The 18589-nt window shown below is 50.9% G+C and overlaps 1 protein-coding gene across 1 annotated transcript; it reads right to left on the reverse strand.

Moving 5' to 3' along the window:
- Positions 1-8540: 8540 nt before the first annotated feature.
- LOC144250269 (putative G-protein coupled receptor 32) lies at positions 8541-9657 on the reverse strand. The gene is given in 2 exon segments (XM_077792779.1): positions 8541-9450; positions 9452-9657. Coding segments are annotated over 2 exon segments (1116 nt in total).
- Between the last annotated feature and the right edge of the window lie 8932 nt (positions 9658-18589).

Below are 18589 nucleotides of genomic sequence, written 5' to 3' on the forward strand. Positions count from 1 at the left end.
ACTCTGCATCTCCAAATCTCAGAGCCCTACCTGCCAGGTGGCTTCTCTGAGCAGCTCCTCCTCCAGGTGGAGAAACCAAAGCCCAGAAAGAGGGATTCAAAATCCCACTGCAAAGCCGACACCGTGGGACCCTGAGGCCTGCAAGGCCAGCTCTGTCTGCAGGCCTCACTGTATCCCCTCTGTTCCGTGGTGTCCTCCTCTGGCAGGTGGAGGGTAGGTGTCTTCCGGGTGTCTGAGCAGGAGCTAGTAACAAGGACTCCCCAGAGGATTGGAAGTGGAACCTGTGGGCAGCTCACAGCGAGGGAAGAGGAAGTGGGAGCCGGGGCCTGGCTGGGAATCAGAGAGGCCACTGAGTGGGGCTGAGCCTGGGCCTCGGTTTCCCCTCTGTGTATCCCAGGGTGGTTTCGGCCCCTCCCCCGGCCTGCAGCCCTGCCTGTTGTAGCCCCGCCCACCATCTGCCTCCCAGCTCCCCACTTCCCTCTGCTCTGCAGTTCCTAGAATAAGCCACACCTCTCACACACACAGGCACAAACAGCACTGTCCCTGCTGTTACTCATCCCTTTGCTGAAGAAGCAAACTCCTATGTATCCTTCAAAACCCAATTGGGTACCACTTTCCCTGGAAACCCTTATCTGGCCACCACTCACCCCATCAGACTGGGTCAGGTACCACTGTCCTTGTATGCATCATGTCTCAGAGTGGGTTGGTGCTATGCCAAGGGCAAAGACTAAGTGTCCACTGAGAACAGGACAGTGTGTGATGTCCTTTACATCACTTTAATTTCTTCCAAGATCCCCGTGAGGATGTTACTATGGCTGCCTGCATCTTACCAGGGGGAGACTGAGGCACAGAGCGAGCACAAGGAACTGAGCCGGCCAGGAAGTAAAAGGACTGAGGAAGGGATCTAGGGCCACCGACTGTGGCTGCATCATGTCATCCTGATGAAACCCGAGAACTCCTTGAGCCACCAAACCCCACGAGGCCACAGGGCATGTCGGGAAAGGATGAGTGAACCAACAGTCCTGTGTCCACCCTGCAGACTCCCACTCACTAACCATGCCCCATTCGCATGTCCCCTGCTCCAGGAAGAAGCAGGGTCCTGCCTGGAGCCTCCTTTCCGCCCTCTCACTCCCTTGACCCCCCTCCACTGAAACCGTCTCTGCCCAGTGTGTTTCCTGAACAACCCAGGAGCCCCCCAAAGGCTGATTCACATCCCCAGCATCATCCCATCAGGCGGCTTGGGCACAGATTTACACGGACAGCTGATGGTCTGGAGACGGCCTGGAGGGGGGGGGGGCTAAAATCAGGGGGGAAATAGCAAAACCTCGGGCCAGTTCTCCAGGGAAGAGCCTGCGGGGCTGCAGGCCCAGAGCCCGAACTCCCACCTGCTGACCCTCCCCTTGCTCTGGCCTCTGGTGTGACCCCCATGCACGCTCCTCGGCTGGAGAACCAGGGGTCCGTCAACTTGTGATGAAGGATGACCATACTCCATCCGCCCCACTGTCCTTATCTGCACCGGGCACCTCTAGGCCTGGACCCTGCAGGGCCAGCTGCCTGCAGCACCCTTCCGCCCGCAGCCTCCTGGGTGCCTCGGGTGGGGTCTTCAGGTCTGCTCAGCGTGTCCTGGTCCCAAAAAAGTCCCCAGGCCATGGGAGGGGGCAGTAGCCTCTCTTCCCTTGCTCTCCCCTAATCCCTCTTCCTATTGCTCGTGACCAGCTATTGTCTTTAACTTGGGCCTCCTGCCAATCATTTGTGTCCCCCACCCCATGCTCTCACTTTGAATCGCCATCAGAGCAGGGACAGCAGGGGTTCCTCCCACTCTGTGCCTGAGAGCGCTTGATGCTTCATAAAGACTGTTGAATGAGGGGCTGGGGGTGTGGCTCAAGTGGTAGCGCGCTCGCCTGGCATGCGTGCGGCCTGGGTTCGATCCTCAGCACCACATACAAAGACGTTGTGTCCGCCGAGAACAAAAAATTAATATTAAAAATTCTCTCTCTCTGTCCCCCTCTCTCTCTCACTCTCTCTTAAAAAAAAAAAAAAAAAAGGACTGTTGAATGAGGTGAGCCAGGATCCCTGTGCCCACTGAGGTGGCAGATGGAGGGCCCCCAGGAGGTCCCCGGTCTAACCCCTGGGACCCGGGAATGTGTACCATGACTCAGCGAAGGGAAGCCAAGGCCACAGTGGCACTAAGGCTGCTGCTCTCGTCCTCTGACAACAGGGAGACCACATCGGGTGGTCCAGGTGGGCCTGATGTGGCCACAGAGGTCCTTGTGGGGAAGAGGAAGGTGAAAGAGTGGGAGCCAGGGACAGATGTCAAGAGGCCCTGGGGAACGTGGGCCCCTCACCAGGCTCGGAAAGGCAGCTGACTCTCCTCAAGAACCCAGAGAACTTTTTAGGAACCTGTAAAATAATTTGTGTTGCTTGAAGCCCCCAAACTTGGATACTTTGTTACAGCAGCAAGAAGGAACCAATACACCCATTTTATAGACCAGCAAATGGAGACACTCAGAAGGTCACACAGTCACTTCATTGTTGAGTTTGCCTTTGGAAGGAGAAGGGGGTGGGGAGTTGGGGGCAGACTGCAGATAAAGGGGGTCTACACCCAAGATGGCTAAAGGGGGGACCTGGAGGGAGTGGCTAGGCCGTGGTGGCAGTGGGTAGGACAGGTATTGGGAAAGAGGAAGGAGCAACCAGAAGAGGGGAAGTGGGTGGCTCCTGTGGACCTCAAACTGCGGGAGATGTGGAGGAGGAGGTAAAGCCAGGCAGGAGGAGTGTCCTGGATCTGTGCCCACTGCCAGGTTTCCCCCAGCAGGGCCCCTGCCCTCCCGCAGTGCCTGCCCCATCACCTTCTCCAGCTCAGTGGCCCTCCCGGCTCAGGCCACCTCCTCCACCCCTGGACCCTGGACGCAGCCTCCTCCTGGCCTCTGGCCATCCCCCACCAGGGATCTTTCTACCCTCTGCCTTCCCTGCTCACAGACCTCTCATGACCCCCAGCACCCTGGCAAATCCCCCAGTCCCTCAGCCTGGGATCCAGCTCCCCCCTGGAACCCCACGCTGGCGCGGGGGTGGCTAAGCCCTCTGCTACAGCCTGAGCACCTCCCTGGTGGTTGGTGCCCATCTCCACAGTCTCAGTAGGCAAATTCAGTTAGAAGGTGGTCACATCGTCTCCTTATTTTATTCCACACGAACAAGAGTGGGCACCCGGAGCCCACGGGGCATCTGGCAGTGCTGCGGAAGCGGGTGGACGCCGGACTCCCACGGTCTTGAGTTCGAATCCCGGCCCTGGCAGCGCGTCCTGGGGAGGGGGGGCGGGCACCGTGCACGAATTAGGCTCCTACCTCGCAGGCAGAGCAGCTTCGAGGAGTAAAAGGCCCGGGGCGCTCAGACCGACGGTGTACGCGCGGGGAGGGCTCCCGCGCGGGGCTGGGGACGTGTCGAGGTGAGGAGTCTCATGACAGCTATTTTCCGACATTTGATGACAGACTGTCTCCTAAGGCTGGGAACATCTCAAACCAGGCCAGATTGGGGGCGACGCCTCCCCTCCCGCGTCGCCTGCGAGAAACAGAGGTAGTGATTAAGATCGCATAATTACCTCCTGCTGCCGGGGAGGCGAACCTCTCTCCTGCCTGGGATCCTGGGGTTAGGATGCCTTCCCCTAGCTGCGTAGAGGCTTCCCGACGCTGCAGTCTCCACCCCTGGGAGGGATTGGCACCTACTATGTGCGGGACCCACACGTGCGCGATCAGGGCTCCCCAGCAGGTGAAGGCTGCAGACTCCCCAGAATGGAAAGTACCCCGGGCCGGAATGTCGACCCCGCCCGAAAACTAGCATTCAGGCCCCCCCTCTGGGATGTGAGCCCTCCCACTCGGACATCAGCCCCTCCTCCTGGAGCGTTAGCCCCGCCCCCTGGACTCCAGCCCCTTCCCCAGGAGGTCAGCCTCTCCCCCCGCCCCCCAATGTCATTTTTTCAATTCACGATCTTTGCCTCCTGCGCCATTTACCCGTCGGGTACTCTATGGGTTGAGGCCGTCAGCCCCGTCAAGTGCTGGGCGACCTTCCGTGAGTGACTTTACCTCGCTGAGCCTAGAGTTTCCTCGTCTGTATGAAGGACATCAAGGCAGTGCGGTCCCCATGGGTTGAGAGGCTGATGTCGGGGGCTCTCAGGTTTATAAATCCCTGGACAGGATCTGGCACTCTGGAGGTCGTGATGGATGGAGGAGCGACTGGCCTCCTGTTGTCACAGCAGTCGGATGCGATGAGGAGTTTCAGTCCCGACTGGAGGAGAAACCCGGGGCTCCCGGAGGGGTCCAGGGAAATGCCAGCCCCGCGGGACCTTGCCCAGGAGCGCTCCGGAGCGCAGCCCCGCCTGGCCACGCCGCCAGCTCCCCGCCACCAGAGACCACCGCCCCCGCAAGGAGAGTCCCGCAGCGGGCCCTGAAAGCCACCGTCGACTTGAGAGAACGTCGCCGCACTCATTAGAAAATCAATGCAAATTAAAAACCTCCCCGGGATCCACTTTCCCTGGAGAAGGCGAGGAGCAGAGAGTCTGACTCGCGGTTGCGTGGGCGAAGCCAGCCGTGGAAACAGCTTTGCCGAGCGGCGCTGAGTGGCGGTGTCTGGCGACACGGAACACGCCCTCTGACCCTGCAGTTCCCCGCCGGGGAGCTCCTTCTAACAGGTGTCACCGCTGATCGTCGCAGACTCCTGCCGCCTCCTCGGTGCCGGCAGCCACCTGGGCGCCTCACCCACACGAACAGGAGCACTCCTCGCGGCGACCCTTTGCCAGAGGCCCCTCAGTGTCCCCATTTTACACGGGTGGAAACCAAGGCGTGGAGGGCGGGAGCGGCTTGCCTGGTGTCCCCAACAATAAATCAATAAATGACCATGTCTTAGTGTGGACTAAGACTTTTGAGACTCAAAAAAGTACATAAATGTTAAGGGATATTATTGCTAGGAGAGAGAGAGAGAGAGAGAGAGAGAGAGAGAGAGAGAGAGAGAGAGAGAGAGAGAGAGAGAGACAGGAAAAAGAATAACAATTTCCCTCCAAGAACCGTCTTCTTATCCTTGCCCACACCTTTTTATTAATTTCCTCATTAACCTCTATTAAGGTTGATGTTTCCTTTCAACTTTTGGTGCATTCATTTTATTGTTCTTTTTCTACTTTCTGGAATGGTTTGCTTTACTAATTTCCTTTTGGACTTTTGTTTTCCCCCCTATTAAAATTTAGAGCTACAGATTGTCCTCTAGGCACTGCCTCGGTCCTCCCTTGGCCAGTTTGGGTGGGCAGTGTTTCTAAATCAGGCGGAACTTGAATTTTAATTATGGTTGAACACAGGAGGTACCGATCAAGGTGTTTTGCAACTATGTCCAAGTGGGAGTGGGAATTTGGGGTCCTTCCTCGTGTTGGATTTTTGATTTCCTATGTGGCCTGTGTTACTTCTACTCTGCAGGATCATTCTAGGCTGTGCTTATGACCTAAATCAACCAGTTTGGGGTGGGGAAAGAATACCATTGTAGAATCTTGATTTTTTGTTTTAATGCTCTAAAGCTCATAATTGGGACAGTTAGGAAATTTGAATATGGGCTTTTGTTACATCATATCATGTTAAAGTTCTTAAGGAGAAGAATGAAGTTATGGTTGTGCAGGGAAAATGCCCTTGTTCTTAGTGGCACAGGCTGAAGAATTTATAAGTGACATATAATGTCCTACTTTCCAAAGTTTCAAAATTTTCTGGAGCTGCCTGTAAACACGGCCCCTTAGGGACAGCACCTTGTCAGGGCGCCCTTTCCTGTGTCTCTGTCTTGGCTTGCTACAGTGGTGGAGGTGCGGTAATGTACACATGCAGGTGTGAGGAAAGGAATCGGGAAGAGAGAGGGAACATGGGAACATCTGTGGGGTGGAAAATATTAACATCTGGGAACTTTATAGTAACCAGGTAACTGAATGGTAACCAGTACTGTTCTGGTAATCATACCTTAGAAGTTTTTCAAATGAAATCTTTTGTTTTTTAAAAAAAATTTTTTTTAGTTGTAGTTGGACACAATACCTTTATTTTATTTATTTATTTTTATGTGGTGCTGAGGATTGAACCCAGCACCTTGCACATGCTAGGCGAGCACTCTACTGCAACCTCAGTCCATAAAAGACAAGTGTTTACAAAAAAGTTTGGGACAGAGGTCACCTTTAGAGTTGGAGGAGTGATTGGGAGGAGGAGGAGGAGGAGGAGGAGGAGGAGGAGGAGGAGGAGGAGGAGGAGGAGGAGGAGGGGGGATATGAACCCTAGAGTAGTGTGTTATTCTGTGACCTGGCTAAGTCGCGCTCTCATGGTTTTTCACTTGGTGATCAATCAATTAATTCTCCCAGTTCTTTTTTTTTTTTTTTTAATGTTCTCCAGAATTTGTGTTAGATGGAATAATTTTCGAACTTTCAAAGATACATTGTAGCAAGCTCAAAGCAATCTAGACACCATCAGTAGGGGTTGGGTGAAATACCTTTAGGCACAGTGTATCTACATAAGAGAACACTTGGCCCCACCACTGAGAAACCATGTGGCAGCCTCACAGACATTTATAAGCAGCTGTCTCTTAGACACACTCTTGTTTGTTTGTTTGCAGTGCAAGGGGTTGGAATCAGGGTTTCCTGCATGTCAGGCAAGCACTCTACCACTGAGCCACATCCCTAGTCCCTAGACTCTTAATAGAACACACATGGTGTGGGATAATGTACTTGGCATGTTCTGTTTGTGTTAAAAATAATTGTGCATGGGTAGGCTATCTGGAAGGATATGCAAGAAGGTGATGTCATCTCCAGGGAGGAAAAGTAGGCATGGAGGATGAGGAGTAGGAGTGAGAGTTTCTTTTTTGCCATGTGCCTACACCGCTTTAAAGTTTTGGTTTGTTTTTAATAAGCCACTTCCTGCAGTTAGTGTTTTTCAAGGTGCCTCCATCCTTCCCGTCACCGGGGTACCGGGTCATTTAGTCCTCTCCTCACCCATGAAACTGGAAGCATTTGGTCCCATTTTACAGAGTTGGTAAACTAAGGCTCTGAGTGGCAGAGTTTCAGAACACGTCAGAGCTGGGCCAGAGATGCCACTAAGAATTGGGACAAGTAGTGTGATGGTGTCTGGTTTGGATGGTTTTCTGTTTGTTTGTTTTTCCTCTCCCTAGAACTAAGGGAATGGTGCCCCGCGACTAGGAACCACTAGCATTTCTACCTGGAGAGAAGCATGTATCAGCAAGGGCCGCTCTGGGTTTCCAGTAAGAGCAAGTCTGACTCTAAGTGGCTTTGGCAGTACGGAAACTTACTACCTCCCTTCATACAGTTCCAGGGGTTGGTGGCCCAACAGGTACAGGTCCATTCAGCTGCTGCAGCACAGACACCAGGTGACAGTGGCTCCAGGAAACTGGAATTTGAGCTCTCTCTTCATGGCCCGGGTGTGAACATCCAGGGCTGGCAGGGGTTCTCCTTGGGGACACATAGCTTCCCATGTGGCTTGCCACAGTGGTTGCTGTGCCGATTGTAAAAAAAAAAAAACGGCCCCAGTTCCACATGCTGCTCAGAATCCATGGCCTTTTGCAATGTCGCTTTGCGGATTTTCCGATTGAGAGGTGGAACCTCTCGCCTGATCTAGGCTGGCGTGTGACTTGTTTTGACCAGTAGGAACGATGGTCACCTGTGCAAAGTTCCAAGCTTTATCTCCTGCTTTTCTCACTCTTAAAACCCTCCTCTTGGGCTGGGGATGTGGCTCAGTGGTAGAGCACTTGCCTAGCAGCACAGGACCCTGGGTTTAATCCCCAGTACCCCCTAAAAATCAAACAAAAACAAAACAAAGCCTCTCCACATGAATGCCACATTAAAAAAAAAAAAGTCACACTGCAGGACAATAGGAACTATATGGCTTGGCCAATCCCATTATCCCAGTTGACCAGCCACCCCTCCCAGAATCATTTAGCAGGTCCACAGGTGCATGAGGGGGTCCAACTAAGACAAGAAAACTGCTCAGCTGAGCCCAGTCTAAATTTCTTAACCACAGAAATCATAAAAGGTTGTGATTCTAAGCTTCTCGATTTTGGGAGTGTTTGTTCCGCAGTAAAAGCTAACGGATCCATTCACTCTCTAGTCACATGGAGAAAGCAAGGGGCAAGCCCCTTTCATTTAGGGCCCTTCAAGGAAGTCACACTGATGATGTCCACTCCATCCTACTGGCCAGAAAGGAGTCCCATGGATGCCTCTACTTGCTACAGTTACTGGAAAATGTAGTCTTTTCTTTCTTTCTTTCTTTTTCTTTGTCTGTCTGTATTTCCTCCTTCTTTCTTTCTTTCTTTCTTTCTGGTCAACCACATGTCCAGCTTAAAGCAAAGAAAACTGTTGTAAAGAAAGGGAATGAGGGCTGAGGTTGTAGCTCAGTGGTAGAGTGCTTGCCCTGCATATGTGAGGCCCAGCACCATACAAAAATAAACAAATAAAGATAAAGATCTTGTGTCCATCTACATCTAAAAAAAAATTAAAGGAATGGTGGGGAATACCTAGCTGTCCCAAGCTATGGAGGGAGATTTCCAGCTGCTGCTGGGAGGTTCCCATTGTCCTCTGGGGACTTCATCTCCGGGACAGGATGATTGATGAATCCCTCATCGCCAAACGCTCTGGCCAGGGCAGAAGGCAAGGACTGAAAAAACTTTTCTTGGGAATCTCTGCCAATAAAGACATAGAGAAAGGGGTTGAGGCAGCTGTTGAGGCAGCCCAGGGAGAAGGCAGCCCACAGGACGGGCATCATCTTAGGCCAGTGGGATTGCTTTTGCATCATCAGTAGCCCTGACTGGACCAGGAGCGCCAGGTTGAACGGGAACCAGAAGAGGGAGAAGGCATTCACCAGCACCAGCAGCATTCTCTTGGGCCTGCTGCTGTGGACCCAGCCTACCTGCCAGAGCTTGGCCTGGATGAGGTGGGCACAGGTGCCAATGATCACCAAGGGCACCAGGAAGCCCAGCAGGAAGTGAGCGATGGCCACGGCCATCTGTCCCTTCCAAGACGTTGGCTCCCCGTCCCGGGTGACCTCGTTCTGTAGGTTGAACTTGAAGTAGCAGTAGTCACATCCATTCACTTTTCCAGGGGCCCGGAATTTCAGGTAGGGAGAGCACGCGGTGGCGGCCAGGAGCCACACACCCAGAGCCAGCCAACTGGCCCGTCGGGCGGTGCGGTGGTTCCGGGCCCAGACAGGGTAGAGAACAGAGAGGCAACGGTCCACAGAGATGAGGACCAGGAAGTAGATGCTGGCGAAGAGGTTCAGGGCCAGGAAGGCCATGTAGAGTTTGCAGACCACATCGTCGAGGGGCCACTGGCCGAAGGCAACATTGTGGATGGCGATGGGCAGGAAGAGCAAGCCCCAGAAATCAGCAAGGGCCAGGTTGAAGAACCAGATGGTGGTGACGGTCCGGGCCATTCGGAAGGCACAGCACCAGCCCATTGCCCAGCACACCCATGGCGAAGGACACGGACAGCACTGCTGTGGTCAGCTGGCGGAGGTACCCCATCTGCTCAGGCAGGCACTCAGGCAGGCACTCCGAAGCACTCATCTTTCTAGAAGAGGAATCATCACATGTCAGAGCCAGAGGCTGCTTCTCACGGGAGCCCACAGTCCCCTGGAAGACCCCAATCATCCATTCCTCCATTCAGTCACTTTTTCTTGGCTGGGAGTAGGGACACACGCCTGTAATCCCAGGGGCTCAGAAGGCTGAGGCAGGAGGATCACGAGTTCAAAGCCCACCTCAGCAAGGCCCTAAGCAGCTCAGGGAGACCCTGTCTCTAAATAAAGCACAAAAAAAGGGGGTGGGATGTGGGTCAGTGGTTGAGTGCCTCTGGGTTCAATGCCTGGTGCCAAAATAATAATAATTTTTTATCGAGGGCCGATTATATCACAATGATATTCTTCTAGGTACGGGAGATGAGTAATGTCGCAAGGCAAGCCTTCACAGAACTTGTAGCCTAGGAAAGTATGTCAGGCGTAACACCTAAAATAAGTAAATCCGTGATGAACTGCTGTAGAAGATGACATGTTATGGGGGAGAGTCAAAAGGATCGGTTCTGATTTTTGGTAACATTAGTGCAGCTTTTTCAAATAGTTCTACAGTCAAAAAATTACAAACACTAGACAACAATATCAAAGATCAATCTACTGATAGAAAACACTGGAGAGTAATCAAAATTAGGCATCAACTAGAGGAGGGTTTTAGTTGGCATCTTTTGTGTGTGCTCACTATACTGACCCTACCGTTCCCAGACGCAGTGGTGCACACCTTTAATCCCAGAAGCTTGGGAGGCTGAGGCAGGAGGATCCCGAGTTCAAAGCCAGCCTTAGCACAAGTGAGGTGCTGAGAAACTCCGTGAGACCCTGTCTCTAAATAAAATGCAAAATAGGGCTGGGATGTGGCTCAATGGTTTAGTACCCTTGAATTCAATCCCCAGTGCCAGAAAAGAAGAAAAACTCTACCTGCCCAGCTGATGTGTGTTAGGAGAGGACAGAGAAATTGGCCATAAAGATAGTAGGAGGAAGAGAACTGGGGAAGGAAGCCACCCATCCAAACCTTTCCTGACTAAATTATGCATGTCTGAGGGAGACACCTAGATGCCTAGTGGAAAAGGAACAGTTGAAATTAGAAATTTTAGAGCCCAGATTTCAACCATCATCCACAGAGGTGACACAGACTTTGGGGTTTCAGTCCAGCCAACTTAATTGTCTGCCAAAACAAAAGTCACTTTTCTGGGCCACACGCATGCCAGGTGAGCGCGCTACCGCTTGAACCACATCCCCAGCCCAAAAGTCACTTTTCAAAGGAACATAACACAATGCAGATTCTAAATGTCACTTATGATCTCCAGTCTGTGTGTGAAAACCTCTAGACATGGGAAGTAACAGAGATGTACAGGCCACGCCCAAGAAAAAAGGAGCAATACAAAAACCCTGGGGTGACATGGATATTGTACCACACAAGGATGTTAAATCACCTGATACAAATGTGTTCGAAGACTTCAAGGAAAAGGTATTCGTGATAAACAAACTGGAGGCCCATGGCCTGCTTAGAGGTCACTCTGGACATCTTGACCAGAAAAACTGCTGACCTTCGGAATCAGAATATCCTGAAATTAGGTTGTTCTCTCCAAGGCTGACGGAGAGACGAGGAAGCACAGATCGCTCCCCTCGGCTGTTTGCAAAATGCTGTGCTCATTCCCTTTTAATTCTATCTAGAGTTCCAGCTTGCTGGCACAGAGAAGTGCTTGCTAAAATAATAAAATCGAGCAGCTCAGCACTCACGGCCGCTTTTAATCACATCTCTGGTTCTATGCTCCTGAGAACATGCCCGCTTGCTCATTTATCTCTGGTTCTGGGTTCCTTAGAACACCGTACCATCGTTCATTCCTCCTATTTAAAAATAAAATTGCTGCTCAGCCTGGGTCTTCCCTTCATCCTGAGTGGAGTCACCCGATCCCCCGCTTTAGAACACCTTTGTCTCCGTGTCCTTGTTCACTGGCTGTGTCCAGGGTTCAGCTGGTCTGGCCTGGCAAATAAATAGTGTGGGTATTCTAGTAGAAAAGAGGAGCTATAAAAAGAGAAGTAACCAACAATTCTAGACATGAACAGTGGAGATTTCATCCAATGGATATATGGGCTTCAGAGGTGGGAAATGACCTCAGTGAACTTGAAGATAGATCAGTAGAAATGTCCCAACCGGAAAGATGAAGGAAAAAAAAAAAAACATTAAAGAAAAATGACTAGGCCCCCCCGGGACGCTGTGGAACAATACAAGTCAGTCCACCCTAGAAGTCGTGGGATTTCAGAGCAGAAAAAGCCAATGAGACAGAGAAGTCTTTGCAAAAATAAATAAATAAATAAATAAAAATGACCCTAAATATACCAAAGTTAGCAAAAGACATTGTCTTACAGATCCAAGAATTTCAATGAAGTCCAAGCAGAATAAATACAAGAAAATCACTCTCAAGGCACAGTGCAGGAAGAAGAATGAACTCCAAAGATAAAGAGGCAATTTTGAAAAAAAAGCTCCATAAAAACGACACTTTACATAAAGCAAAACATTGATATGAATATGAGCTGACTGATCACAGTGGGGGCGGGAATGGAATGGTGACTCGTATTTCTAAGGTGCTAAAAGAAAGAGGGGGAAAAAGTCCATTTGGGATTTTATGACCTGTGAAGATATCCTTCAACAATGAAGAACATTTTCAAGTAAAACGAGATGATTTACGGTGAGGTGAGCGGCCACAAGGAAGGGTAGAGGAAGCTCTGGGGGCTGGAAGGAAATGATAGCAAATGCTAACACGTTTCTTAGGAAGAATGAAGAGGGTGAAATGCTTTCTTAGAAAATCAAGGTAAAGGAGGGGCACTGGGAATGTGGAGGCTGGGCCGGAAGAGGAAAGGCTCAGGAGAGACCCTGAAAGATGGATGGATTGATTGATTGATTGATTGATTTGGCTACCACCCCCAAATCTGTCTCACTCAGGCCCGGAGCAATGAAGTGAGCCTTCTATGGACTGAGACCTCTGAAGCCCTGAGCCCCCAACGAACTTCTCCTCTTCTACAATCGTTGTTGCCGGTCTTTTGGTCACAGTGGTGCACAGCTGACGGAAACATCATCTGAGAAGGGACGGACGCCCAGAATGCATCTAAGGAGCTCAACCCAGCAGCAAAAAAATAATCTGGTTCCTTCAATGGACAAACGATGGGAGCAGACATCTGTCAAAGGAAGGTCTACAAATTGCCAACAAGTGCGTGAGACAATGCTCAGGCCTTGATCTTCAGGGAAATGCAAATGGGAACCGCAATGGGACACCACCTCACCCTAGTTAGAAGAGCTGCCATCAGAAAGAAAAAGGAACAACGCTGGAGAGTTCAGAGAAGGGGAGCCGCACACACTGCTGCAGGTGGGGATGCAAGAACAGAGCCGCCTCCTGGGGTGGTGGTCCGCCACTGGTGCAGACCCAAAGGACCCCAGGCAATGTGTCGAGGAGTCGCCTGCACCCGCGTGCTTATTGCGATGCCCACAAGAAATCAAGTTAGGTGTCCATAAGCAGTGGAATATTATTCAGCCGTCAAAAAAGCAGTGAGAGTGAGGGCAGAGAGGGAAGAGGCCTGACCATGTAGGACATTGTGGGTCCTGGTGAGGACTCCCACATCTTTCCCCCTGGGAGCCACTGGAGCCTTTTTTTTGTTTAATTTGCTTTTCTTCCTCTCCAGAGCCTGCCGGTACCCCATCTCCCTTCACTTACCGTATCCCAGCTTTCCTGCTCCGCTTCCATTGCTGAGACTCACCTTGTCCTCTCTTGCCTCAGGGCCTTGGCACATGCTCCGCCCTCTGACCTCACACCCTTCTTTCCCCTGCCTTTTGTTTTCAAACTCCTTCTTGACTTCTCAGTGTAGATCTCACTTTGTCCCCCAAGCCTTCCCTGGTCACCTTAACTAAAGCCAGGCTCTCCCCTGGGAACTTTTTAGAAATGAAGGGATTGCTATGGGCAGCCATGTCTACATGATTCACATCCTTCCTCTCCCGTCCCTAGTGATCTGGAGTTCTGTCAAAATGAGGCCCGTGTGGGGCCGGATCACCAACTCCCAGGCACAGTAGGCGGTCAATCAGTGATTGGAGGGTGGATTAAAGGCAATCTCCTGCTGGGCGCCGTGGCCCTGGCAACCCAGGAGGCTGAGGCAGGAGATTCACAAGTTTGAGGCCAGTCTCAGCAACTTAACTAGATCCTGTCTCAAAAAAATAATAATTTTTTTAAAGGGGCTGGGGGTGTGGCTCAGTGTTTAAGTGCCCCTGGGTTCAGACTCTGGTACCAAAAAAAAAAAAAAAAAGCGATCTTTGCCACTGGAAGGTGGATTCTCACCCATTTCATCTAGAAACACACCGAGAGCTGGGTGCCAGACACCACCCCATGCGCTGGGCCCAGCGGTGGGCCTCAGGATTCCAGGATTCCACACCCACCTCAGGTGCCAGACACCGCCCCACACGCCTCAATGGGCAGACCTGAGAGGCAGGAGAAGCTCTTCCCGGGAGGTGACCCAGAAGGGCAGCCTCCCTGTCACCTCCCTCTGTGCACACCTCAACCGACCACACCTATGCCTGAGACCCCTCCCAACAAACCCCAGCCCCTTGTCACCCACCGTGTCCACCCACCGTGTCTGAGGGTGGGAGTGGGGTCCAGGGCTCTGCCTGCCGCCAATATCTGCTCCCCGCAGCTGCCAGCCAGGAGCCCAGGTTGGGAACAGGAAGCAGCTACTGAATTTGCGGGGACAGATAAGGGTTCAGGAGAGTCTTGAGCAAGAGCTCCGGTGGCCCCAGAGATCAATGTCAGAGTGTGTGAAGGGCCTGTCCCTAGGTGGGTCCCAGTAGGCTCAGGGCCTGGGGGCGAGCGGAGTCCCTCCAGCTCCCTGCTCTGCCCTTCCTGGCGAGTTCAGCTATGCAAAGCACTGACAGCCCCCTGGCACAGAGCCCGTGCCCAAGCTTGGCCAGCTGTCATCCCCAGAGGACTTCCCTTCTAGAGAGGGTTCCGCCGCTGCGCTTCACAGGACGCTTGAGAGACACCAAACAAAAGACGACATGGAAAATGCTGCACGCTCTCTTTGCCCTTGGAATTTCTACTTCGAGGTTCCTGGAAGACCTCTTAGAAATGGATTGCCCAGAGGGACACACAGGTGGAGGGAGTGTCCTTTGTCTGAAATGGTTGGGACCAGAAGCGTTTCTGATGTTGACCCCTCCCCCATGGATTTAGGAATGTCTGCTCATACAGACTGCCGTGTCTTGGGGTGGACCTACGGCTCACCCGAGATGCACTCCTTTCACACACACCTTCTGCACACACCTGAGGTGAACGGAAACACTGCTAGGGTGCACACTGTCTGTGCCTGTGGGGTTTGGCTTTGTTTGGTTTGGGGTACCAGGGATTGAACCCAGGAGCACTTGACCACTGAGCCACGCCCACAGTCCTTTTTATATTTTATTTAGAGACAGGGTTTCACTGAGTGGCTTCGGGCCTTGCTAAGTTGCTGAGGCTGACTCTGAACTTGTGATCCTCCTGCCTCTGCCTCCCAAGCCGCTGGGCTTACAGGCGTGCGCCTCCGTGCCTGGCTATGCCTGTGGTTTTGACTACCACCCAACCCTTGAGGTCAGGTGAAGAATGCTCCACCCATGGTGTATGCCAGTGCTCAAAATGTTTTGGATTTTGGAGCATTTCCGATTAGGGATGTTTAACTTGTACAACTAAAATGAAGTATTTCCCAAATTGAAATCTTTTTTTTTTTTTTTTGTCTAAAAAAATCAAAAACAATAAAACTGCATTTTAGAAAATACCTCAACAGAGGCAGGAACTGTCACCAGAGTGTGGAGACCTTCTTTGGACCATGTGTGACTTCTGTGCCTTGTTCCGTCGACATCTTTACCCCCCACCCCGACAAGCAGTTGATTTGGGAGATACTGGGAGGTTGAACCTGGGGTGCTTTACCTCTGAACACAGGATGGCTCTACCCTGGGGATTGAACCTGGGGTGCTTTACCATGTCCCCAGCCCTTTTTCTTGAGACAGGGTTTTGCTAAGACCAGGAACTTGGCTTTGAACTTGTGATCCTCCTGCCTCAGCCTCCTCAAGCAGCTGATTTTAAAGTCCAGATATCACATTATTCCAACAGAGAATAACTCAGTATCTTTGGTATGTTTCAGATATGGGTTGAGTGTGCCCCACCCCAAGCAAACTGTGTTGAAATTTAACCCCAAATTTGAGGTATTAAGAGGGTGGAAGCTTTCAGCTGGGAAGGCTGAGGAGGGAGGATCACAAGTTCAAGACCAGCCTCAGCAACTTGGTGAGACCTTGTCTCAAAATTAAATTTAATAAGGCTAGGGATGTGGCCCAGGGGCAGAGCAACTCTGGGTTCCATCTAATTGTGATGTTTAGGGTTGGGGACTTTGGGGATGATTGGAATTGGATATGGTCATCAGGAACCCCAAGACTGGATCCCGGAGGCTTTACAGGAAGCCCTTCTAATTTTATCTTAACTATTATAAGGTTTGGGGGTGGGTGGGAGGCCCAGCTCGCCTCCATCATTTTTGACGCAGAGTCATTCAGGTGCTTAGGTTTCTAAGCCATAGCAGCTCTGTGACAGCTAGGTCAAGGCTTGGGAAACGTCCCTGTAAAGTGACAGAGAACAAATGTTTGGGGCTCCTGGGGGACCACAGCCCAGGCTGCCAGCACCAGCTCTGCCATCGCATCAGGAGACCAAATCCACAGAAAACAGGATGTGGCTGTGGCCGTGCCTGGAAAATTTTCTTTATGAATGCCGAGTTCTGAAGTTCATATCACCGTTATGTGCCACGAATATTCTCCTTCTTTTGATCTTGTCCAGCTGTTAAAAAAACATGAAAACCATTCTTAGCTCAGAGGCCGCACACACAGCGAGTCCTGGGGCCAGAGTCTGCCGTCCCTGAACCGGACACCAGCCCAGCTCCGGCCAGGCGGCTGCCTCAAAGATGGTGAGAGCCCAGAATCGTCACCACGGGGCTCCTGACCCGCTCTGCAATTCCAGCTTATCATCAGCATCTCCAGATACAGCTCCATCTCCACCAGCTCCTCACCTGTCCCCACCCATGCCCAGTTGGCATCAGAGGTATGTTGTCAGAAGATATCTCCTGGCTCAGAGGGGTCAAGAAGTGGGAGAATGTGCTTTTTTGAATCATCAAGTTCAAGTTCAAGACCAGCCTCAGCAACTTAGTGAGACCTTGTCTCAAAATAAAATTTAATAAAGGGCTGCGGATGTGGCCCAGGGGCAGAGCAATCCTGGGTTCAATCCTAAAACAGAAACAAAAAAACAAAGCAAAACAGAATTTCAATACACAACGCCCAGGGTGCAGAATACATGGTACCTCTTCCAAAGGCAGAGCCTCCTTAACCAGAGCCAGTGACTTTTCTTTTTCTTTTAGTTGCCAGGGGACTTTATTTTATTTGTTTTTATGTGGTGCTGAGGACTGAACCCAAGGCCTCACACATGCTAGGCAAGCGCTCTGCCACTGAGCCCCAGCCCCAGCTCCAGCCCCAGCCGGTGCCTTTTCTCAAGGCCACACAAGACAATCTGTGAGGCTGCTCTCACCAGGCTGTGCTCTACCTGGATTTGGGGATTGCTTCTCGCTGTGGTGAAATCCTAAATGTATTTCTCCTGCTGCTACATAATCTGCAGCTTTTTAAAAATCATGGTGCCCCATGAAGTGTTAATGGCATCCTTACCCGATCCTTTCTTGGCCCCAATGGCCAGAAAGTCAGGGGTGTTTTTTCTTCCTAAGTGTTTTGCTATGATAAATAGGGCTGCAAATCATGTCTTTGAAGATAAAGCTTTTCTCCACATTTAGGAATATTTATTTGTTCTGGATTCCCACAAGTGCCCCACAGAAGAAAAGATCTTGTCTTTACCATCCAGGAGGATACGAGAACCTACGACAGCACAGGACGGATTCTTCCCCAGCCTCATCCAGTGGCTCCGGGGATTCTTGTTAGATTTCCCCCTTTACTGGGACAACTGGTGGTGTGTGTGTATGTGCACGTGCGTGCATGCGTGCGTGCGTGCGTGCGTGTGTTTTGCTGGGGATCAAATCCAGAACCTTGCACATGTGAGGCAAACATTTCACCACTGAGCAACGAACCCAGCCCCGATTTGGGGTCTTGTGTGGTGGAGTAATGGTCTGAAATGGTCTGTGGCTGTTTCTGTGTGTGAACCATCTCCTCGAGTCTCTTGTCTACCTGCCTCCTGGAATCCAGCTGCCCCTCCCTTTCCCATGCCCTTTACAAAGAAGATTATAAACTCTGCTTCTGACACAGGGGAGACAAGTGCTCCCCCCCCAAGTCTATTTCTTGACTTGTCAGGAAATTTTAGGCTGAGGTTTTATTTTTTTAATAAGCTGAGTTATTCGTTCAAAGGCTCTCAAATCTGTATCCTTAATACAAGAAAAAAAAATTAAGTATGTTAAAATTCAAGCTGTGTTTGCACACAGTATGATCCACACTTTTTAGGGGCAGTTCTGAGATTCTGCAAATGCATAACTTGTGTGGCCAGCCCGGTCGTGACACAGAAGAGTTCTGTTGCCCCAGATTCCCTGTGCCCTTTCACACTTGAGTATTTTAAAACACAAGAAGAATGAAGGAAGATGGGAGTCTGTCAGAGTGGCCGCTGAAAGATGCAGGGCTTCTTCTTAGGTGGAGAAAATGTTCTAAAATGGACTGGGGGGCAGTTGCACAAATCTGTGCTATACACTTGAAGTGTGTAAGTTGTCTTCTATGTGAATCTCAGTGATCATTAGCTCTAAACTAAGCCACACGTGTTTGCTTGCAATTGCATTAAACCTATAAATCATTTGTGAGATCTTGAAATCCATGTGACAATCACTCCAACCAAGAGCCAGGGACATCTTTGTTTTTATTTTGGCTATCCTGAAGTTCCATTCAAATTGGAGATTAAGTTTAAGCTGCAGAAGTTGATTCTTTCTTCTTTGCTAATTTTTGCACGATGATTAGCTTTGAGTGGGATTTGAATGGTATCTTTAAT

The sequence above is a fragment of the Urocitellus parryii genome, chromosome 15, assembly GCF_045843805.1.
Source record: "Urocitellus parryii isolate mUroPar1 chromosome 15, mUroPar1.hap1, whole genome shotgun sequence".
In the NCBI taxonomy this organism is placed as follows: domain Eukaryota; kingdom Metazoa; phylum Chordata; class Mammalia; order Rodentia; family Sciuridae; genus Urocitellus; species Urocitellus parryii.